At 30.7% G+C, this 24,337-nt stretch overlaps 1 protein-coding gene across 4 annotated transcripts; it reads right to left on the bottom strand.

Annotated features, from left to right (window-relative positions):
• Positions 1-84: 84 nt before the first annotated feature.
• On the bottom strand, positions 85-23,853 carry LOC109599647 (myotubularin-related protein 4). 4 transcript variants are annotated; one of them, XM_049969273.1, is made up of 17 exons: positions 23,660-23,851; positions 8,234-8,547; positions 6,172-6,370; positions 5,944-6,116; positions 5,644-5,875; positions 5,406-5,593; positions 4,965-5,346; positions 4,742-4,912; positions 4,447-4,679; positions 4,092-4,392; positions 3,689-4,041; positions 3,494-3,604; positions 3,247-3,442; positions 3,084-3,194; positions 2,825-2,935; positions 1,770-1,978; positions 85-1,714 (listed from the first exon to the last, which is right to left on the bottom strand). In XM_049969273.1, the coding sequence occupies exons 2-17, from the start codon at positions 8,521-8,523 to the stop codon at positions 1,498-1,500; spliced, it is 3,477 nt and encodes a 1,158-aa protein (XP_049825230.1). In that variant the 5' UTR covers positions 8,524-8,547; positions 23,660-23,851; the 3' UTR covers positions 85-1,497. The 4 variants fall into 4 exon arrangements, with proteins under 4 accessions (XP_049825230.1, XP_049825229.1, XP_049825231.1 ...); XM_049969272.1 differs by having other exon boundaries at positions 23,664-23,851; XM_049969274.1 differs by lacking the exon at positions 2,825-2,935 and having other exon boundaries at positions 23,664-23,850.
• Between the last annotated feature and the right edge of the window lie 484 nt (positions 23,854-24,337).

The following is a 24,337-nucleotide window of genomic DNA, read 5'->3' as shown; positions in this document are numbered from 1 at the left end:
AATATGAGGCATTTTAATCTTTACCAACCTTTGGGTAATACATAAACCTGAAACAGAAGGTACTTATTAAGTAAAACAAGTACCTTACTTAAATAGTTTAATAGCAACTAATAAAAGTACAGAGTCTAATATTTTTTACAATTAAAATTAAATGCATCCTAGTTTTTATACAGTTACATGTTTAACCAATAAATTGTCTAAGTGTCCTAATTTATGTTTAATTTCTTGCAAAAATTACAGAAAGCAAACCCATTGCATCAATATAATGCCCTGTATGTTTAAAAAATATTCTTTCAAAGGAACTTGTTATTACAGAATACTTATATACAAAAATCCATGTAGAACGTTCCGAAATCGGAAACCTTTGCTCATTTTTGTGTTCTCACTGTCGGCAGAAGTTTTATTGAATCGGGGAAACGTAAATCCGGAGTTTTAGGACAAAATTGTTTTCCTACAAAATCTATACAGTTTGTATATAAAATTATATTATATTTTTTTAATAAAATATTAGTTTTATGCCGGACCAGTGCCTGGATGACTCGAGGACCTCTTTGTGAAATCTCTTGTAATGTTGATTGATATGTTATTCTGTAACTGAACGCAAGTAACAGTTCTAACGTTGGAAAGTGGTGAGATCAGCCCTTAGCCACCGAAACACCAGCCCTACATCCTCTTTTATTTACTAATATTCATTTTTTTACACATATAATTTTTGAAACTTCTCAAATGGGACAACAACACGAAATATATTTTTTCAGAAAGAAACAACATAACAAAGTGTCCACTTGCCATGTACGTTTTGAATTTTTTGTTTTAGTTCCCTGGGAAAAAGCAGTGTCATCGTTAAAAACCAGTGCGAATTTTGTATACATCGTCGAATATTCTCATTAATTACTTTTAATATTATTCTCAAGTCATTACATCACAGACTCAATTTGCCAAAGGTGTCGGACACCGTCACAATAAAACACCACCAAGTCCGACCTCCGGCCGGACGCGGCCTGTGTTCTGTTCGTTTCAAGTCATTTCAATCACAGACTGGTCGATTACTAGGTGTCGGACACCCGAAATCAATTTGTTTTGTTTTAGTTTGGGGACGCCGTCGGCGTCTTTGCGCCCTGACTAGAACCCACCGATCCACTGAACACACAACTTCAATTAAAATTGGCATAAATTAAAACGAATAAATTATTTGGCTTAAAAACTGCAATAAAAACCGACATTCAAAAGACTGAAGACTGGATTATAAATTTAATTTACAACATTTTAACGTTAGGTCCCGTGGGGGAGGGGGGTCGAAGGGCCGCAAACACACCACCGGCCCACCGTCGGACTACCCTCCGTATTTGTCGTCAAGAATAAGCCCCCCGGACGTTTCATTCGAAACGGAAAATTGGTAAGTAAAAACGTAAATTGATATAACCATTACAAAAAAACAATGAAACAAAAAATAATAAAATCAAAGAAACGGAATAACAGAGACACACGCACGAGTGTTCAATTGCTGGACGCCGCTATTTGGGGATTGCTGTTCGTCGTCTGGGTCGGGTGCTGCTTGCACTTGTCCTCGTAGAGTGGCTTGGCCTGGTCGTCGTGGTTGCGGTGCAGCTTCGAGTAGCACAGCGTGCACACGCGCACCGGATTGTAGAGCTGTTCGGATGGTAGGGGTGTGCTGTGCACCGAACAGTCTGCGCAGAATATCCGTCCGCATTTCCTACAACATTTATTACAATTAGATGACTCACAAAATCGGTTTTAAATCGACTAACCGACAGTGGTGTTTCCTGCGTCCCATCCAGAACTCGACCTTGCAGGCGGTGCAGCTGGTGACGGCGTGGTCGGGCACCCACAACGTCTGCGCATGGCCCTCGAGCAGGGAACTGTCCTCGACCGCCTCCCACGACATGTCCGAGCGCAGCGATTCGACGGCGCTGGCCTGGCCCTCGCACACGCTGCCCACCGACTCGATCACCGAGCCCTGCAAACACACACATGCACAAAGACACATAATTTTGGCGGCGGGCACGGGAGGTGGGGGTGACACGGGTTCAGGGATGGTTTCAATTATTTTCCGTCTGAAATTGAAACAGTCGTCAGGGTGGAGTTGGTGGTCCGTTGTCCTTGCACCAACAATGAAGAGACGAAAGAGGAATATTATTATAGATTTATAGACAAATAAGAGGAAAAAAATTGTCTATAAAGCTACTTGCTAATATTTGTTGTGGGGGTTTTATATATTACTGTGATACATTTATCACTACAAAGAGTAATAATTTTATTATTAAGTAAATTTGTAAATAAAGTATGTTTTTGTAATTGGAATTTTGTTGAAAATAAAAAAATTACCAAATTTATAAGAAAAAATTCATTTAAAAACGATTTGGAGTATTGGAGTCAAAATTTTTGGTATTTTACCCATTTTTCAACATATTTAAGAGTCAAAATTTGAAAAAATATTGATAAAAATCCTAATTTGAATGAGAATTACAGATATTCAAGACAATACATTATAGGGTATCTCCAAAAATCGAAGAAAGGCACAAAAACAATTGATTATTAGCATTTAAACTCGGCCACACACGGGGTTAGGCATAAACCACAAAAGATGCACGACTACAACAAACAATAGACACCCCAAATTAAGTAAAAAAAGACTTCAGGGAACTGTTAATAACAGGAGACGGCAACAGCGATTAACACTCGAAAAACCCAAATAATACGTACCGAAATGTGATTAGTCGCGCTATGTAAGGTACTTGGGGGTACGATAGATAAACAGGTATAGAAAAGCAATGAAAAAACACCAAACTAACACCACACTGACCCTGTGTGAACGTGGGGCGGCGACCTGTCCGCATTTCGTCGTCGGCATGTCGTTATCGGACACTGAACGTGAACTGGACGACGACGTGGACGATACACGATCTAGTGTCGACTACGGGGAGGAAAAAAAACCAATAAAGAGCTCAGACAATGGGTGTGAATTAAAGACACACAGCTCGTTTGGTGTTGGCGTTGTTGGTGGCTTGGTTTACTGTAGAAATGAGTTAAAGGAAGGGGGAAATTAATTAACTGCTGCTTACATTGTCGTCCTGTCGTTCCGGGTCCATGCCGTTTGTGCACTTGTGACACACAGCCTTTATCCTCTGTTGTCTGTACGTGTGCAGTTCCTTTTGCAGCAGATCTTCTTTTCTCTACAACAATTAATTTAATGAAAATTTAATTTCTGAATACAACAACTGGTACCTTTTGATCCTCAATGATTTGATCAAGTCTTTCCTGAATGGGCGAACGGAGGGGCACGAGACCGTCGACGCTGAGGGCAAACTGATAAGGATACGAAGCCCGCTGATGCGACAGACTGTCCCATCCGTTGCAGCTTGTCGTACGAGAGAATATCTTAGGTGTCGAGTACTGAGACGTGTCTCCACTAAAGTGGTGACTAAAAACAAAAGATTAGTTGTTTAATTTTATGGCTTATGTCAACGTGTACCTTCTGTGATCAGCCCTCATGTTTTGAGAGCAGATGTGACAGCCGTCCGGCTCTACGCACTCGTTGGGGCTTTGGATCTTTTCAAAACCATTTATTTCCCTAGGCGAAGAACTGGAATAAAAATAATTTTTTTACATTTTATTAGTTGCTATTATTATGACCAGTACTATAATCATAGATTAGTGCGATCCTTACCCGGGCGCCACCTGTTCAGAGACAAGCGTCTCGGTGCTCGTCTCCACGGAATTCTCGAAGCGCGCGGTGGGCGTGGCCGGCGTGACGGAGACGCCCGAACCGTCGCACATCGTGACGACGGTCGTGCATTCTGACTTGCTCTCGCTCCGCTCGTCCGGCTCCTCCGCGTCCAACAGGGGCGGCGTGACGGCGCCGTTGGACGACGTCTCGACCCTCGTGTCGGTAAACGTGGCCGCGTTGGCGGCCGCCGGTTCAGTCTTTTCGCTTATCACATGTGTGTCGTCGTGGAGGACGCCGCCTCCGCCGCCGTAAATATGCAACGACGCCAACGAACCGTTCAGGGTCGTTTTCGTCTGCAAAAAACGTTTGTACATTTATCGACTTTTTGAATTGTCCGAATTACCTTAATGGCGGTTGGACAGATACTCTCGACCTCGTCGGGTTCAAAGTCGGAACGGTCCAGGCCGTCGATCTGGTCGTCGGTGAGGCCGGGATCTCGGCCGTTTTTGTACATACAATCGGCCGTCGTGCAGTCCTCAGGTCCGCCACCCTCGCTTCCAGAATCTAAAAAATCCTCGCCGGGCAAGCGGAGGCGGCCATTGCCGTTCGTGGTCACGGCCTTGGCGTCGGTTTGCTGCTGCTGGGCGGGCAAAGACGGCTGCGTCGGGGCATTGGGGATGTCCTGGCCGATGGCAGACAATTTACTGCAAACAACTTGTATTAATAAACTGAAAACAAGTAAGTAAGAGGGGTCATACGAATCACAATTGATGTTGGGGTCGCTGTTCCTCCGAGTGTACAGAGTAGGATGTTCGCCGGCGTTGAGCAGGTCGCCGTACGATCGCGTCTTGGTCATGTGATGGGGGGTGTCGGGCGGTCCGGGACACGATCCGGAGCCGTTCTCCTGGCTGCTGGCGTTGGCCTCCATCGATCCCAAGTACATCTCGTTCCACAACGTGAGGTCGCGTACGTTGCACTGCGGCCACAATACCTGTAAAACCAAACGTTTATTCAGTTTCTTAGTTTTGAACTAAAGTAGGGAATAAGACTCACTTTTTTAAAGCACGGACTTCCCTCCGAAGCGTATAAATGGTTCTTGAAGCAGGAGGAACTGAGGAAGTCCCAGGCGGAGAAAGTCTTGCCGTAGATGTTGGCCCTCTCCTGCTGGGTGTTGCACAGGAACGTGCCGAAGAGGTTGGAGTATGTGTGCTGCGCCAGTTTAACCTGAAGACAGTCCTATTACTACAAAATTCAATATTAAAGTGATGTGACGTACCAGATAGGTCTGTGAGAACTCAAAGTCGCAGGGATACTGTCCCAACAACTGGTGCACACAGTCCAACCACTGCAAGAACACAGGACACCTCTCATTTTGATCCTCACTGCCTGTGGAGTGTCCACATCTGTCGGCGAACTTGTGGCCAAACGCCAGCCATTCTCTTTCGATTAACGTACGGAAACCCTCCATGGTGCGATAATAGGGGTCCAGCAAGAGCTCGGCAAGTGCGACTATTTGCGGCGTCCTGTCCCAACCGTCTGAGCAATGTACCAAAACAGGCCTGGCGTCCCTTTCGACTGCATTAACTAAAGTGACGGCCGCCTTCATCAGTCCCGACATGTGCAGCAGCCATCGTGTGTTCTCCAATTGGCTGAACCAACTGTAATAAATTCATAATCAAAAAACGAATCACATATGTGCCACAATTGTTTTATTTACTTGGGTTGATCGGCTGACGAGGTGCACAACTGCCTGAGGGCGTGGAAACTCTTGCGTATGGAATGTATGTTGGCCAGGTTCATGAACTGTATCTCACAGTTCGGGTAATATTCGGGACACTCGCATCCTCCACCTCTGGCCCTGTTGGCCACTGCAGTCGTGTACGACCTGGCATCCATAATCAACACCTAAAAACCACCTTTAGAACTCATAACATGGGAGTTATTAAGTCAGGTACCTTTTTGGTTTGTGTGGGTATGTTGTTGGTGATCTGCAACGTGTCCGAATCCGAGTGGATCGATTCGGGCGAATGCGACATCTCGTCCCTGTCACTCAGAGCCTTCTCCACCTCGAAACTGCAGGCGTCCGAAATGGCCTTGATCAGATCCTCATCTTCCCCTGAACGCCACCCCAACCATCCCACCTCCGGTTGGCTACATCGGGCGATGACCGCCCCGTTTTTGGTGTGCCTGCAAACACGTCCGGCATGAATAAATATGTTGTAGACCACAGGGAGTGTGTTGGTAATCCGCTTTACCTCCACACCACGGCCGGTATGCGTCTAGAGCTGCGAAACTTGGCGACGCTCTCCAACGTCTCGTCGGTGATGCACGACGGCACCAGCAAGTAGGGCGGATAGGTCGGACACAGTTTGTAGTTCTGGTTCGCTTTGCTGATGCGCCAAGAGAAACCAAACTCCATTCTGGTCATCTGCACAATTCGTGATTAACTGCAGCTGGTTGGAAATGGTTTTAATCGGTCTTACCTCGCTGTCGAACATTGTTTTGTCGAAGGAGTACATCCGTTGGCGTTCTATGCGGTTGGTGAGCTCGGCGCCGGCCGTCTCCTTCGTCCACATGAAGTGGTAGAAGGCGAACAGCTGGTCCAGTTGACGCGGTGGTTCTGCCGCCTTCACAATTCGGTCGTACCATTCCAGGCAGCTTTCGTTATTCTCGAAGGTGCACCTATTTAAATCATAAAAATTAATTATTTATATTATATTATATTGTATTAATTAAGATCATTAAATTTAAAATAAATGTCATACTTAAAAACATAAAAATTAAATTGATTAATTCAGAAATTATGATTATAAATTTGTAATTCTTAAAAAAATCATAAATTTGATATTTTTAAATTATTATCATGAGAATTATTAAATTTAATTGATTAGAAATGACTTTATTAAATTAATTTCCTGAATTAAAAGATTAAAATTATTAATTTTAACTTAATAAAATTGTATTAATTAAAATTATTGAATTTAAAATGAATGCCATACTTAAAAGCATAAAAATTAAATTTATTAATTCAGAAATTATGAAAATTATGAAAATAAACTTGTAATTTCTAAAAAAAAATCATTCAATTTGATATTTTTAAATTATTACCATCAAAATTATTAAATTTAAATGACTAGAAATGACTTTATTAAATTAATTTCCTGAAGTAAAAAATTGAAATTATTAATTTTGACTTAATAAAATTGTATTAATAAAAATAATTAAATTTAAAATGAATGCCATACTTAAAAGCATAAAAATTAAATTGATTAATTCAGAAATTATGAATATAAATTTGTAATTCCTAAAAAAATCATAAAATTTGATATTTTTAAATTATTACCATCAAAATTATTGAATTTAAATGATTGGAAATGATTTTATTAAATTAATTTCTGAATTAAAAGAATAATTTTATTATTAATTTTGACTTAATAAAATTACATTAATTCAGAAATTATGATAATTATCAATACAAATTTATAATTCTTATAAAAAATCATAAATATAAATTATTAGAATTGACTTTTTAAAATAAAAATTTTAAATTACTTAATTTAATAATCCTAATTTCGTATTTTGCCATTTGAATTAAGAATGGAAATACTACAAGCTGAATTTTAAATGTAAGTAGTGATATTCAAATTTCCTGGGACAATGGGTTTTAAATTTAGAAACGCAGTTCATTCAATGATGATTCAAATTTTCGTTTAATCCACAAATAAAGCCAGAAAAATTTTCTCCAGAATACTAATTTAAAAATCAATTGATTAATTAAAAGTAAATTATACTGAAACGCTGAAATAATTATTAATTAAATGATGGCGTTCATTTGTACTTATATTGCTTAATTATTGATTTCATTTTGACCCATTTGGATCATTAAAAAACAATAATTCCTTGGACACGTTCCAAAATGCGTAAAAACACTTCAAATACAGAATTTAGGTCGAAAATATCCATATTTAATCACTTTCAGGTCGTTATAAGTAGATTCAGAAACTACATTTAATAAATCGTATTTAGTGGATGAAAAATTGTTAATGGAACGTATTGTTTACTATATATAAACAAGCTAGGTAATTTGCAAAATGTTTATTCAATTAGGGAATGTTAATTGCAAATAAACAAACAAGGAAGTGTAGTTTATGTAAATATAATAATTCTTTGCTTGAGCAACATTATTTTAGGACTATTATTAAAAAAATCTAATTACAGATCATTGAACTAATATCCTCTATTGAAAATTAATCAAAAACTTTAATAGATACTGAAAATTTGGTCAATTTTGCCAAAATATTGATAAACTCTTGATCCCTTACCTTAATTTTTAAGTTGAATCTGCATTAATCGACGAGTTTTTAAGTATAAATTTGATTGGAAACTATATTAATAAGTTGCCCAGTGGATACAGCACTAATAAAGATGACAGGGAAAACAATAAACATATTTTTAACATTATATTTTAAAAAGTTGCCATAATTATGGACCAAAAATATAAAACACGGCAACACAAGGTAATAATAGAAATTAATTATGACTCACCTATAAGTTCTGGCATCCTTGCATCCGATCTGCAAGTAAAACAGCTCTCGATTCTCCACCACCTCGATGAGTCCTAACGGCACGTGATACTGGTTGGAGCCGGTCTGCAGGAACAACCGATAATTGGTGATGACGATCAGACCGTCGACCGAGACGCCGTGATGATGCTGCTCCTCGCCGGCCAACAGGACAAACGGCACGGGCTTGTCCGATTCGGCGTGCGAGTTCAGCGGGTACATCTGTATCGGCTGGATGTGGCAGATCGAGTTCGGCTGGTCAGTCGTGTCCATTTTTTTTATTTTGGGTTTATTTTACTGAAACAATGATACAAAATATACTTTTTGTTGAAGATTTAAACATTTTGATGAAGATTTTTTGGAGATATTTATATTTGGAAGGACTCTTTATATTTTACCCATTTTTTAAAATATTTAAGTTTTAAATTTGAAAAAATATTCGAATTATGAATGAGAATTTTGGTTGCTGTTTAAATTTCGGCTTCGTTTTTTTTTGTTGTAAAATTTGGATTTAGAGTCAGAAGATTTTCTTAAGAAATTCGCCAATTATTTAAGAAAAATATTGATTAAAAAACGATTTGGAGTCAGAATCTTATTTCCTGAGACATTATACATTTTTTAACACATTTAAGTATTACTTTTGAAAAATACTGATAAAATTCCAAATTTGAATGAGAATTTTGTTTGTTTTTCTTTATTAAGTTTAAACAGCTTCAAGATAAGACGTAATTATTTTGCTAAAGATTTTCTTAAGAAATTAGCCAAATTTTTTCCTGAGACATTATACATTTTTTAACACATTTAAGTATTACTTTTGAAAAATACTGATAAAATTCCAAATTTGAATGAGAATTTTGTTTATTTTTCTTTATTAAGTTTAAACAGCTTCAAGACAAGACGTAATTATTTTGCTAAAGATTTTCTTAAGAAATTAGCCAAATTTTTAAGAAAAATATTGATTAAAAAACGATTTGGAGTCATAATCTTATTTTTTGTGAAATTATACATTTTTTGGTCAAGATCATCATTAAAATTTTGTTAGTTTTACAAAAATTCATGATATTTTACCCTTTTTTCACCAAATTTAAGTGTTAAATTTGATAATATACTGATAAAAATCGAAATAAAAATTTCGGTTTCGTTTTTCTTTATTGTAAAGTTTAAACAGATTCAAGACAAGAAGTAATTCATTTACTAAAGATTTTCTTAAGAAATTCGCCAAATTTTTAAGAAAAATATTGATTAAGAAACGATTTGGAGTCAGAATCTTATTTACTGTGAGATTATACATTTTTTTGGTCAAGATTATCCATAAAATTTTGTTAGTTTTACAAAAATTCTTGACATTTTATCCATTTTTCAACACATTTAAGTGTAAAATTTGAAAAAATACTGATAAAAATCCGAATTTGAATGAGAATTTCGTTTGCTGTGAGAATTTCGATCAATAAATTAAATGTATAGCAAGATTAAAAAACGATTTGGAGACAGAATCTTATTTTCTGTGAGATAATACATTTTTAGCCAAGATTATCCTAAAATTTTGTTAGTTTTACAAAAATTTTGGTATTTTACCCATTTTTCAACACATTTAAATGTTAAATTTGAAAATATACTGATAAAAATCCCAATTTGAATGAGAATTTTGTTTGCTGAGGCAATTTCGGTTTCGTTTTTCTTTATTGTAAAGTTTAAACAGGTTCAAGACAAGAAGTAATTCTTTTACTAAAAATTTTCTTCAGAAATTCGCCAAATTTTTAAGAAAAATATTGATTAAAAAACGATTTGGAGTCAGAATCTTATTTACTGTGAGATAATATATTTTTTAGCCAAAATTATCCTAAAATTTTGTTAGTTTTACAAAAATTTTGGTATTTTACCCATTTTTCAACACATTTAAATGTTAAATTTGGAAATATACTGACAAAAATCCCAATTTGAATGAGAATTTTGTTTGCTGACGCAATTTCGGTTTCGTTTTTCTTTATTGTAAAGTTTAAACAGGTTCAAGACAAGAAGTAATTCTTTTACTAAAAATTTTCTTAAGAAATTCGCCAAATTTTTAAGAAAAATATTGATTAAAAAACGATTTGGAGACAGAATCTTATTTTCTGTGAGATAATACATTTTTTAGCCAAAATTATCCTAAAATTTTGTTAGTTTTACAAAAATTTTGGTATTTTACCCATTTTTCAACACATTTAAATGTTAAATTTGGAAATATACTGACAAAAATCCCAATTTGAATGAGAATTTTGTTTGCTGACGCAATTTCGGTTTCGTTTTTCTTTATTGTAAAGTTTAAACAGGTTCAAGACAAGAAGTAATTCTTTTACTAAAAATTTTCTTAAGAAATTCGCCAAATTTTTAAGAAAAATATTGATTAAAAAACAATTTGGAGTCAGAATCTTATTTACTGTGAGATAATACATTTTTTAGCCAAAATTATCCTAAAATTTTGTTAGTATTACAAAAATTTTGGTATTTTACCCATTTTTCAACACATTTAAATGTTAAATTTGAAACTATACTGATAAAAATCCCAATTTGAATAAGAATTTTGTTTGCTGACGCAATTTCGGTTTCGTTTTTCTTTATTGTAAAGTTTAAACAGGTTCAAGACAAGAAGTAATTCTTTTACTAAAAATTTTCTTAAGAAATTCGCCAAATTTTTAAGAAAAATATTGATTAAAAAACGATTTAGAGACAGAATCTTATTTTCTGTGAGATAATACATTTTTTAGCCAAAATTATCCTAAAATTTTGTTAGTTTTACAAAAATTTTGGTATTTTACCCATTTTTCAACACATTTAAATGTTAAATTTGAAAATATACTGATAAAAATCCCAATTTGAATGAGAATTTTGTTTGCTGAGGCAATTTCGGTTTCGTTTTTCTTTATTGTAAAGTTTAAACAGGTTCAAGACAAGAAGTAATTCTTTTACTAAAAATTTTCTTCAGAAATTCGCCAAATTTTTAAGAAAAATATTGATTAAAAAACGATTTGGAGTCAGAATCTTATTTACTGTGAGATAATATATTTTTTAGCCAAAATTATCCTAAAATTTTGTTAGTTTTACAAAAATTTTGGTATTTTACCCATTTTTCAACACATTTAAATGTTAAATTTGGAAATATACTGACAAAAATCCCAATTTGAATGAGAATTTTGTTTGCTGACGCAATTTCGGTTTCGTTTTTCTTTATTGTAAAGTTTAAACAGGTTCAAGACAAGAAGTAATTCTTTTACTAAAAATTTTCTTAAGAAATTCGCCAAATTTTTAAGAAAAATATTGATTAAAAAACAATTTGGAGTCAGAATCTTATTTACTGTGAGATAATACATTTTTTAGCCAAAATTATCCTAAAATTTTGTTAGTATTACAAAAATTTTGGTATTTTACCCATTTTTCAACACATTTAAATGTTAAATTTGAAACTATACTGATAAAAATCCCAATTTGAATAAGAATTTTGTTTGCTGACGCAATTTCGGTTTCGTTTTTCTTTATTGTAAAGTTTAAACAGGTTCAAGACAAGAAGTAATTCTTTTACTAAAAATTTTCTTAAGAAATTCGCCAAATTTTTAAGAAAAATATTGATTAAAAAACGATTTGGAGACAGAATCTTATTTTCTGTGAGATAATACATTTTTTAGCCAAAATTATCCTAAAATTTTGTTAGTTTTACAAAAATTTTGGTATTTTACCCATTTTTCAACACATTTAAATGTTAAATTTGAAAATATACTGATAAAAATCCCAATTTGAATGAGAATTTTGTTTGCTGAGGCAATTTCGGTTTCGTTTTTCTTTATTGTAAAGTTTAAACAGGTTCAAGACAAGAAGTAATTCTTTTACTAAAAATTTTCTTCAGAAATTCGCCAAATTTTTAAGAAAAATATTGATTAAAAAACGATTTGGAGTCAGAATCTTATTTACTGTGAGATAATATATTTTTTAGCCAAAATTATCCTAAAATTTTGTTAGTTTTACAAAAATTTTGGTATTTTACCCATTTTTCAACACATTTAAATGTTAAATTTGGAAATATACTGACAAAAATCCCAATTTGAATGAGAATTTTGTTTGCTGACGCAATTTCGGTTTCGTTTTTCTTTATTGTAAAGTTTAAACAGGTTCAAGACAAGAAGTAATTCTTTTACTAAAAATTTTCTTAAGAAATTCGCCAAATTTTTAAGAAAAATATTGATTAAAAAACAATTTGGAGTCAGAATCTTATTTACTGTGAGATAATACATTTTTTAGCCAAAATTATCCTAAAATTTTGTTAGTATTACAAAAATTTTGGTATTTTACCCATTTTTCAACACATTTAAATGTTAAATTTGAAACTATACTGATAAAAATCCCAATTTGAATAAGAATTTTGTTTGCTGACGCAATTTCGGTTTCGTTTTTCTTTATTGTAAAGTTTAAACAGGTTCAAGACAAGAAGTAATTCTTTTACTAAAAATTTTCTTAAGAAATTCGCCAAATTTTTAAGAAAAATATTGATTAAAAAACGATTTGGAGACAGAATCTTATTTTCTGTGAGATAATACATTTTTTAGCCAAAATTATCCTAAAATTTTGTTAGTTTTACAAAAATTTTGGTATTTTACCCATTTTTCAACACATTTAAATGTTAAATTTGAAAATATACTGATAAAAATCCCAATTTGAATGAGAATTTTGTTTGCTGAGGCAATTTCGGTTTCGTTTTTCTTTATTGTAAAGTTTAAACAGGTTCAAGACAAGAAGTAATTCTTTTACTAAAAATTTTCTTCAGAAATTCGCCAAATTTTTAAGAAAAATATTGATTAAAAAACGATTTGGAGTCAGAATCTTATTTACTGTGAGATAATATATTTTTTAGCCAAAATTATCCTAAAATTTTGTTAGTTTTACAAAAATTTTGGTATTTTACCCATTTTTCAACACATTTAAATGTTAAATTTGGAAATATACTGACAAAAATCCCAATTTGAATGAGAATTTTGTTTGCTGACGCAATTTCGGTTTCGTTTTTCTTTATTGTAAAGTTTAAACAGGTTCAAGACAAGAAGTAATTCTTTTACTAAAAATTTTCTTAAGAAATTCGCCAAATTTTTAAGAAAAATATTGATTAAAAAACAATTTGGAGTCAGAATCTTATTTACTGTGAGATAATACATTTTTTAGCCAAAATTATCCTAAAATTTTGTTAGTATTACAAAAATTTTGGTATTTTACCCATTTTTCAACACATTTAAATGTTAAATTTGAAACTATACTGATAAAAATCCCAATTTGAATAAGAATTTTGTTTGCTGACGCAATTTCGGTTTCGTTTTTCTTTATTGTAAAGTTTAAACAGGTTCAAGACAAGAAGTAATTCTTTTACTAAAAATTTTCTTAAGAAATTCGCCAAATTTTTAAGAAAAATATTGATTAAAAAACGATTTGGAGACAGAATCTTATTTTCTGTGAGATAATACATTTTTTAGCCAAAATTATCCTAAAATTTTGTTAGTTTTACAAAAATTTTGGTATTTTACCCATTTTTCAACACATTTAAATGTTAAATTTGAAAATATACTGATAAAAATCCCAATTTGAATGAGAATTTTGTTTGCTGAGGCAATTTCGGTTTCGTTTTTCTTTATTGTAAAGTTTAAACAGGTTCAAGACAAGAAGTAATTCTTTTACTAAAAATTTTCTTCAGAAATTCGCCAAATTTTTAAGAAAAATATTGATTAAAAAACGATTTGGAGTCAGAATCTTATTTACTGTGAGATAATATATTTTTTAGCCAAAATTATCCTAAAATTTTGTTAGTTTTACAAAAATTTTGGTATTTTACCCATTTTTCAACACATTTAAATGTTAAATTTGGAAATATACTGACAAAAATCCCAATTTGAATGAGAATTTTGTTTGCTGACGCAATTTCGGTTTCGTTTTTCTTTATTGTAAAGTTTAAACAGGTTCAAGACAAGAAGTAATTCTTTTACTAAAAATTTTCTTAAGAAATTCGCCAAATTTTTAAGAAAAATATTGATTAAAAAACAATTTGGAGTCAGAATCTTATTTACTGTGAGATAATACATTTTTTAGCCAAAATTATCCTAAAATTTTGTTAGTATTACAAAAATTTTGGTATTTTACCCATTTTTCAACACATTTAAATGTTAAATTTGAAACTATACTGATAAAAATCCCAATTTGAATAAGAATTTTGTTTGCTGACGCAATTTCGGTTTCGTTTTTCTTTATTGTAAAGTTTAAACAGGTTCAAGACAAGAAGTAATTCTTTTACTAAAAATTTTCTTAAGAAATTCGCCAAATTTTTAAGAAAAATATTGATTAAAAAACGATTTGGAGACAGAATCTTATTTTCTGTGAGATAATACATTTTTTAGCCAAAATTATCCTAAAATTTTGTTAGTTTTACAAAAATTTTGGTATTTTACCCATTTTTCAACACATTTAAATGTTAAATTTGAAAATATACTGATAAAAATCCCAATTTGAATGAGAATTTTGTTTGCTGAGGCAATTTCGGTTTCGTTTTTCTTTATTGTAAAGTTTAAACAGGTTCAAGACAAGAAGTAATTCTTTTACTAAAAATTTTCTTCAGAAATTCGCCAAATTTTTAAGAAAAATATTGATTAAAAAACGATTTGGAGTCAGAATCTTATTTACTGTGAGATAATATATTTTTTAGCCAAAATTATCCTAAAATTTTGTTAGTTTTACAAAAATTTTGGTATTTTACCCATTTTTCAACACATTTAAATGTTAAATTTGGAAATATACTGACAAAAATCCCAATTTGAATGAGAATTTTGTTTGCTGACGCAATTTCGGTTTCGTTTTTCTTTATTGTAAAGTTTAAACAGGTTCAAGACAAGAAGTAATTCTTTTACTAAAAATTTTCTTAAGAAATTCGCCAAATTTTTAAGAAAAATATTGATTAAAAAACGATTTGGAGACAGAATCTTATTTTCTGTGAGATAATACATTTTTTAGCCAAAATTATCCTAAAATTTTGTTAGTTTTACAAAAATTTTGGTATTTTACCCATTTTTCAACACATTTAAATGTTAAATTTGGAAATATACTGACAAAAATCCCAATTTGAATGAGAATTTTGTTTGCTGACGCAATTTCGGTTTCGTTTTTCTTTATTGTAAAGTTTAAACAGGTTCAAGACAAGAAGTAATTCTTTTACTAAAAATTTTCTTAAGAAATTCGCCAAATTTTTAAGAAAAATATTGATTAAAAAACAATTTGGAGTCAGAATCTTATTTACTGTGAGATAATACATTTTTTAGCCAAAATTATCCTAAAATTTTGTTAGTATTACAAAAATTTTGGTATTTTACCCATTTTTCAACACATTTAAATGTTAAATTTGAAACTATACTGATAAAAATCCCAATTTGAATAAGAATTTTGTTTGCTGACGCAATTTCGGTTTCGTTTTTCTTTATTGTAAAGTTTAAACAGGTTCAAGACAAGAAGTAATTCTTTTACTAAAAATTTTCTTAAGAAATTCGCCAAATTTTTAAGAAAAATATTGATTAAAAAACAATTTGGAGTCAGAATCTTATTTACTGTGAGATAATATATTTTTTAGCCAAAATTATCCTAAAATTTTGTTAGTTTTACAAAAATTTTGGTATTTTACCCATTTTTCAACACATTTAAAAGTTAAATTTGGAAATATACTGACAAAAATCCCAATTTGAATGAGAATTTTGTTTGCTGACGCAATTTCGGTTTCGTTTTTCTTTATTGTAAAGTTTAAACAGCTTCAAGACAAGAAGTAATTCATTTGCTAAAGATTTTCTTAAGAAATTCGCCAAATTTTTAAGAAAAATATTGATTAAAAAACGACTTGGAGTCAGAATCTTATTTACTGTGAGATAATATATTTTTTAGCCAAAATTATCCTAAAATTTTGTTAGTTTTACAAAAATTTTGGTATTTTACCCATTTTTCAACACATTTAAATGTTAAATTTGGAAATATACTGACAAAAATCCCAATTTGAATGAGAATTTTGTTTGCTGACGCAATTTCGGTTTCGTTTTTCTTTATTGTAAAGTTTAAATAGGTTCAAGACAAGAAGTAATTCATTTGCTAAAGATTTTCTTAAGAAATTCGCCAAATTTTTAAGATAAATATTGATTAAGAAACGATTTGGAGTCAGAATCTTATTTACTGTGAGATAATACATTTTTTAGCCAAAATTATCCTAAAATTTTGTTAGTATTACAAAAATTTTGGTATTTTACCCATTTTTCAACACATTTAAATGTTAAATTTGAAACTATACTGATAAAAATCCCAATTTGAATAAGAATTTTGTTTGCTGACGCAATTTCGGTTTCGTTTTTCTTTATTGTAAAGTTTAAACAGGTTCAAGACAAGAAGTAATTCTTTTACTAAAAATTTTCTTAAGAAATTCGCCAAATTTTTAAGAAAAATATTGATTAAAAAACTATTTGGAGTCAGAATCTCATTTACTGTGAGATAATATATTTTTTAGCCAAAATTATCCTAAAATTTTGTTAGTTTTACAAAAATTTTGGTATTTTACCCATTTTTCAACACATTTAAAAGTTAAATTTGGAAATATACTGACAAAAATCCCAATTTGAATGAGAATTTTGTTTGCTGACGCAATTTCGGTTTCGTTTTTCTTTATTGTAAAGTTTAAACAGCTTCAAGACAAGAAGTAATTCATTTGCTAAAGATTTTCTTAAGAAATTCGCCAAATTTTTAAGAAAAATATTGATTAAAAAACGACTTGGAGTCAGAATCTTATTTACTGTGAGATAATATATTTTTTAGCCAAAATTATCCTAAAATTTTGTTAGTTTTACAAAAATTTTGGTATTTTACCCATTTTTCAACACATTTAAATGTTAAATTTGGAAATATACTGACAAAAATCCCAATTTGAATGAGAATTTTGTTTGCTGACGCAATTTCGGTTTCGTTTTTCTTTATTGTAAAGTTTAAACAGCTTCAAGACAAGAAGTAATTCATTTGCTAAAGATTTTCTTAAGAAATTCGCCAAATTTTTAAGAAAAATATTGATTAAAAAACGACTTGGAGTCAGAATCTTATTTACTGTGAGATAATATATTTTTTAGCCAAAATTATCCTAAAATTTTGTTAGTTTTACAAAAATTTTGGTATTTTACCCATTTTTCAACACATTTAAATGTTAAATTTGGAAATATACTGACAAAAATCCCAATTTGAATGAGAATTTTGTTTGCTGACGCAATTTCGGTTTCGTTTTTCTTTATTGTAAAGTTTAAACAGCTTCAAGACAAGAAGTAATTCATTTGCTAAAGATTTTCTTAAGAAATTCGCCAAATTTTTAAGAAAAATATTGATTAAAAAACGACTTGGAGTCAGAATCTTATTTACTGTGAGATAATATATTTTTTAGCCAAAATTATCCTAAAATTTTGTTAGTTTTACAAAAATTTTGGTATTTTACCCATTTTTCAACACATTTAAATGTTAAATTTGGAAATATACTGACAAAAATCCCAATTTGAATGAGAATTTTGTTTGCTGACGCAATTTCGGTTTCGTTTTTCTTTATTGTAAAGTTTAAACAGGTTCAAGACAAGAAGTAATTCATTTGCTAAAGATTTTCTTAAGAAATTCGCCAAATTTTTGAGAAAAATATTGATTAAAAAACGATTTGGAGTCAGAATCTTATTTACTGTGAGATTATACATTTTTTGGTCAAGATTATCCATAAAATTTTGTTAGTTTTACAAAAATTCTTGACATTTTATCCATTTTTCAACACATTTAAGTGTAAAATTTGAAAAAATACTGATAAAAATCCCAATTTAAATGAGAATTTCGTTTGCTGTGAGAATTTCGATCTATAAATTAAATGTATAGCAAGTCCAATTAACTAATAAATTCAATGAATACCCAAATTTACATTCCTAAGTACAAAAAAATTGAATAATCGAAATATTTCCAACGCATTTTCGAATCAAATTGACCGTTTCAAACGGTTACATCGTCACATCCAAAATAACCACCGGACCCATTCAACAACAAATCACCGGACGGACGAGATCCATCTCCCATTGACACGGTGGCGCAATCGAGTGGACCGGCATCCACTTAATTTCGGTATTAGCCGATCGTAAATATGATTTATTTACGTCCTTGACTTTGGTGCCGTTTATGTGTGTACATTGTTTTTACAGTCGCCTCGCATCGAATGTCGTTACGTAACTGCGCGAGTCTCGCACGGATTTAGGTACTCACGTACACGACGAAACATACGTACGGATTTTTACGTTGCGAATTTCCCACGGTTTATTAATAACTCGGCCGCACTAAAAATAGAACTCGAAACACTCTTTCGGCCGGTCGAAAAACAAACCCAAACAATAATAACAGCAACAACAGAAACAGCTGACAAAAAGTACGTTTGTTGTTTTTGTCGTCGGACCACCCGAAATGGACCTCAAGTTCCCGGAGAAATTTTGTGTTTGTTTTGTTTCGTAGCCTTGACATTGCTGATAATATTTACAAATGTGTATTTACTTTTTGGACAAATCCTGATTGCGTAATTTATTACTGCTATTAACCGTCGAGTTTGTGATGTAATGTTTTGGCAAACCTAATTAAAATATATAGTTTCAAAGAAATTGAACCGAAAGTAGTATCAATGTTTTTCTTAAAAATTTGTCGAATTTATTTGATTTATTAGACCAGTTATATTAATTGAACATATTCAGATTGTTGAATTTAATTGGATTCATGGTATTTATTGAACTGAATTTTATAAATTTATATTTATTGGATTTATCAGATTTTTTTTGAATTCTTGAATGTATTGGATTAATTTTAAATTATTAGATTAATTAGACTTATTGAATTTATGATACTTATTGAATTATTTTTAATTTACAAAATTAATTGGATTAACTAGACATTGGATTTATAATATTTAATAGATTATTTCAAAATTATTGGTTTTGTTGAATATATTTTATTTATTGGACTGACGATATTCAATTTATTAGATTAATTAATTTTATTGGATGTTTATCGTACTATGTTTATTTATTTTTGGAATTTTTGAATTTATTGGATTAATTAAGTCACCGGAGATTTAATTTGTTGGACTTATGGTATTTGTTGGATTTATCTTATTTATTGAACTTAATAGAGTTATTCAGTTTATTGAATTTATTAGATTAATTGAATATTTATTGTACTTCTAGAAGTTAAATTTATTTATTTTAGGAATTCTTGAATTTATTGTATTAAATGAGGTCACTGGAGACTTAATTTATTGGATTTATTTTATTTATTGGACTTACTAGACTTACTCAATATATTGTATTAATGTGAGTTTTTTAGATTTACAAAGTTAATTAATTGGATTAACTGGACATTGGATTCATTATTTAATGAATTATTTCAAATTTAATGGTTTTGTTGAATTTATTTCATTTATAGGACTTATGGTATTTGTTGAATTTTAGAATTATTGAATTTATTGTATTAATTTGGACCTCTGAAAATTAAATTTATTGGATTTATGGTATTTATTGAAGTAATTTGAATTCTATCTGGACTTACTGGATTTATTGAATTTTATGATCTTGTTGGATTTTTTAAACTAAATTTATAGTGTTTATTGAATATAAAATTAGAGTTTTTAATGAATTGTCTTTTGATACTGTACATTTCACAAACATTTTGGTAGACTCATTCAAACATTTAAGCAACGCAACCTTGAGCATATTATTTATCAACTTTTCCTTTGAAAACTCCATTAAATTAGATCAAGTTTCTTGAACCACCAACTAAAACAAACAATTTAGTCAGTCAGTGTTAAGATTAGCCAAATTCCATTATTCTCATAATCTTGTATCGTAAATTCCTCAAACAACCCATTAGTCGTCGATGAATGAAGTCAATAAAGAATTTCGACTCAATTTAACGTTCACCTTGACACCCTGCCAAAATAATATTATTGTGGCGAAAACTAATTAATCATTAAAACATTTATTTAAGTGCATGTTACTTTTTGATTCGTCGCTATTGTTCAGTTTTTGGTCAGTTATACAATCTATATCTGCATGACATTTAAATGTGAGGTCGCCATGTGATAAACGAATGCATAATGCACTGCTTCAACAACTAAAATATACAAAAAAATATATTATAACCCATTTTACATAAAATTTTAACTTTGTTATTTGAATTAATAAAATAGGACGAAAACAATTTAATTATTCTCTTGTTATTTTCCCATACGAAATTATTTAAAACATTTTTACATCATTTAGCTCGTTATTTTTTTGTTTTTCTCTCAATAATTAACAACAAAGATTCTCATAAAAGTGAATTGTAATTTTTTTTCTGGGCAAATAAAGGTTTTCGGTAAACAAATGCCGACGCCAAAAATCCTTGAAACCATCACACAATTTTTTTCCGCTTCCAGTAATTCTATAACAAGTTTGTAATTATCAAATTCCAACTTTTGTTTAACGCTAATTGACTGGGTAAAATGTTATAAAATACATATTTAAGGCAAAATACCGATTTTAATTAACTTAAAATTCAACGGCTAGAAAGTGGAGTTTAAATAAATTAATCAACGGTTGAATGCGGAAGACTTGAATGAGATGCAAATTTATGACTGAAACCAAATTAGTACGGCGAATTTCCATAAATCATTAATACATTTTTTTCCCCTGCAATTTCCTCGCAGTTTATTAATAATGTCTGTTGAAACCTGTAGAATTTTGTTGGTAAACAATTTTCTTATTTCGTCTATTTGTAAATACCTTAGAAATTACGTCAATTTTTTTTGATTTAATGTTTGTGACGAACTTTCATTCAGGTGAATATTTTCTTTGATAATAATGATAATTTTGTCAGATTTTAATGAACTGAAGAGACAATTTCAAATGAGAATTATGTTTATAATGAAGATTTCTTTCTCTTAGTTAAAATTTTATTGACAATTTTATAATTTTTGTAATATTCTCAGTAATTATAATAATTTTTTGAATATTCTCAATATTTCTGAGATTTTTATGAACTGAAAATGCAATTTCCAATAAGAATTATATGTACAACGAAAATTTCTTTCTTTTAATGAAGATTTCATGATAATTTCATAATTTTTGTAATATTCTCAGTAATTATCATAATTTTTAGAATATTATCAACATTGCTCAAATTTTTATAAACTGAAGAAGCAATTTCCAATAAGAATTATATGTACAACGAAGATTTCTTTCTTTTAATGAAGATTTCATGATAATTTCATAATTTTTGTAATATTCTCAGTAATTATCATAAAATGTAGAATATTCTCAATATTTTTCCGGTTTTTATGAACTGAAAAGGCAATTTCAAAAGAAAATTACATTTGTAACTAAGATTTATTTCTTTTAATCAAGATTCCATTGATAATCTCATAACTTTTGTAATATCCTCAGTAATTATCATAATTTTTAAAATATTCTCATTTTTATGAACTGAAAAGGCAATTTCAAATTAGAATTATGTTTACAACGAAAATTCCTTTATTTTATTAATGATTTTATTGATTATTCCATAATTTTTGTAATATGCTCAATAATTATCATTATTTTTAGAATATTCTCAACATCTCTCAGATTTTTATAAACTGAAGAGGCAATTTTATTAAAAATTACATTTGCAACGAAGATTTATTTCTTTTAATTAACATTTCATTGATAATCTAATCAACTTTTGTAATATCCTCAGTAAATATCATAATTTTTAGAATATTCTCAACATTTCTCCGATTTTTACGAACTGAAGAAGCAATTTCAAATGAAAATTACGTGAACAACGAAGAAGTCTTTCTTTTAATCAAGATTTCATTGATATCATAATTTTTGTAATATTCTCAGTAATTATCATAATTTTTAGAATATTTTCAACATTTCTTTGATTTTTATAACCTAAAGAGCCAATTTGAAATTAGAATTACGTTTACAACAAAGATTCCTTTCTTTTAATAATGATTTCGTTAATAATTTCATAATTCTTGTAAGATGCTCAGTAATTATCATTATTTTTAGAATATTCTCAACATTTCCCAGATTCTTATGAATTGAAGAGGCACTTTTAATGAAAAATTATGTTTACAACGAAGATTTATTTCTTTTAATCAAGACTTCATTGAAAATTTCATCATTTTTGTAATATCCTCAGTAATTATCATAATTTTTAGAATATTCTAAATATTTCTCCAATTTTTATGAACTGAAGAGACAATTTTCCATAAGAATTATACGTTCAATAAAGGTTTCTTCCTTTTAATCAAGATTTCATTGATAATTTTATAATTTTTGTATTATCCTCATAATTATCATAATTTTTAGAATATTATCAACATATCTCAGTTTTTTAAAACCTGAATTGGTTATTTCCAACAAAAATTATGTGTACAACAAAGATTTTTTTCTTTTAATGGTGATTTCATTGATAATAAGTAGGAAATCTTAGATAAGATTCATTCGTTTATGGCAAAAAAAAACTTGTTCATTCAAAATTATACTTTTATCATAAACAGAAAACAGTTTATAAACATTGTTCAGAACGAGAATTTCCTTCACTTCTGTGTTTCTTTAATCAATTTTCTGATATTATATTAACCTTTGAATCTGTAGATGTAAATTAATGATTAAAACCAAATCAGAACTGTAATTTTCCATACAACAATTACTATTTATTTACACCACAACAATTGTACGAAAATGTTGATACACACAATTTGCCCATATTAATTTACAGTTTTAGGCAATCCATACATAAAAACAAAAACATCACACGACAATTTCTCAGGTGCCGACAAATCGGTTATTCAGGCCGATCGGAATGTTAATGTGTCCGAGAGAGCAATGGAAATCGCACCACGTCCTTTATAAGGCGAACGCGTACGATTTTCCTGAACAAAAACAAAACTCAACAAAACAAAACAAAAGGACCAGCATCGAAAAACAAGGTCGTATTTCGTTGGCCAAATTTTGGCACATTTTCAAAGTGCAATATCTGCTCGTCATGTTTTATTCGTTGGGCAAAAACGACGGGTCCGTCCACCCTCGGGTTTTTCGGCCCCGAAAAACCCGTGGAACGGTGCAGCTGTGGTCGGACGAGAAGGTGGTTCCGCCACCGGACACTGGAACGACGTCGGCGGAGATAAAGGCGATCGATAAGATAACCGGATTTGTTTACGACGAAACAAAAATGTACGGTGCGTCCTTTCGATGCGACAAACAAACCGACACACACAACAAATGTCAAAAAGGCGATGTTTGCGTGTGTGGATGTGTGTGTGTATGTATGTGTGTCGAAAGTGGAAAACAAAACGTACTCACGTCGTTCGTCTCCCTTAAGGCCCAAGAACGGCGGTTTGTTATTAATTTACACAACGGCACGCGCACGGCACGACATTTTTTTTGCTCTCGAATAGATCCGTGTAACGGCGGCGCCGCGTGAACCGACGAAATATGCCACCTTTTTTAATTTTGTGAAAGATCGTACTTGTGACATACAATATGGCGTAATGTGACACACATTGCTGCTGACATCGGGCGGACAGAATGTCAAACGGGATGCGCGGCGCCAACTTTAAATGCTTCATTGTTACGGGGGGCGGTCTTTGTTTAAATGATTTTTTTTTGGTGGTACTAATTTATCAATAATATATTATAACACAAAGGTTATTATTATACACTATTTACATATTTTAATATAATATTAATAATCCCATTAGATTTAATCACACAAAACATCTGTTGAAATGGATAATTTGAAGTTATTTTTTTTATTTTTGCGATATTGTCAATAATTGTCATAAATTTAGACTACTCTCAACATTTCCGAGATTTTTATGAACTGAAGAGGTAATTTAAAATGAGAATTACGTTTACAACAAAGATTTCTTTCTTTTAATGAATTGATAAATTCTTTATTTTTGTAATATCCTCAATAATTATCATAATTTTTAGAATATTCTCAACATTTCCTTATTTTTATTAACTAAAAGGTA

Source organism: Aethina tumida, chromosome 6, assembly GCF_024364675.1.
Source record: "Aethina tumida isolate Nest 87 chromosome 6, icAetTumi1.1, whole genome shotgun sequence".
In the NCBI taxonomy this organism is placed as follows: domain Eukaryota; kingdom Metazoa; phylum Arthropoda; class Insecta; order Coleoptera; family Nitidulidae; genus Aethina; species Aethina tumida.
The sequence above is the reverse complement of the archived record's forward strand: the minus strand, read 5'-3'. Positions and strand labels throughout refer to the sequence as shown.

Bases quoted from the DNA above. Each gene is read 5' to 3' on its own strand.
- LOC109599647 (XM_049969273.1), bottom strand. From the start codon at position 8,523: ATGGACACGACTGACCAGCCGAACTCGATCTGCCACATCCAGCCGATA. The intron at 5,876-5,943 runs GTAAAGCGGATT...ACGTGTTTGCAG, and splicing joins ATACCGGCCGTGGTGTGGAG to GCACACCAAAAACGGGGCGG. The intron at 5,594-5,643 runs GTACCTGACTTA...GGTGGTTTTTAG, and splicing joins TACCCACACAAACCAAAAAG to GTGTTGATTATGGATGCCAG.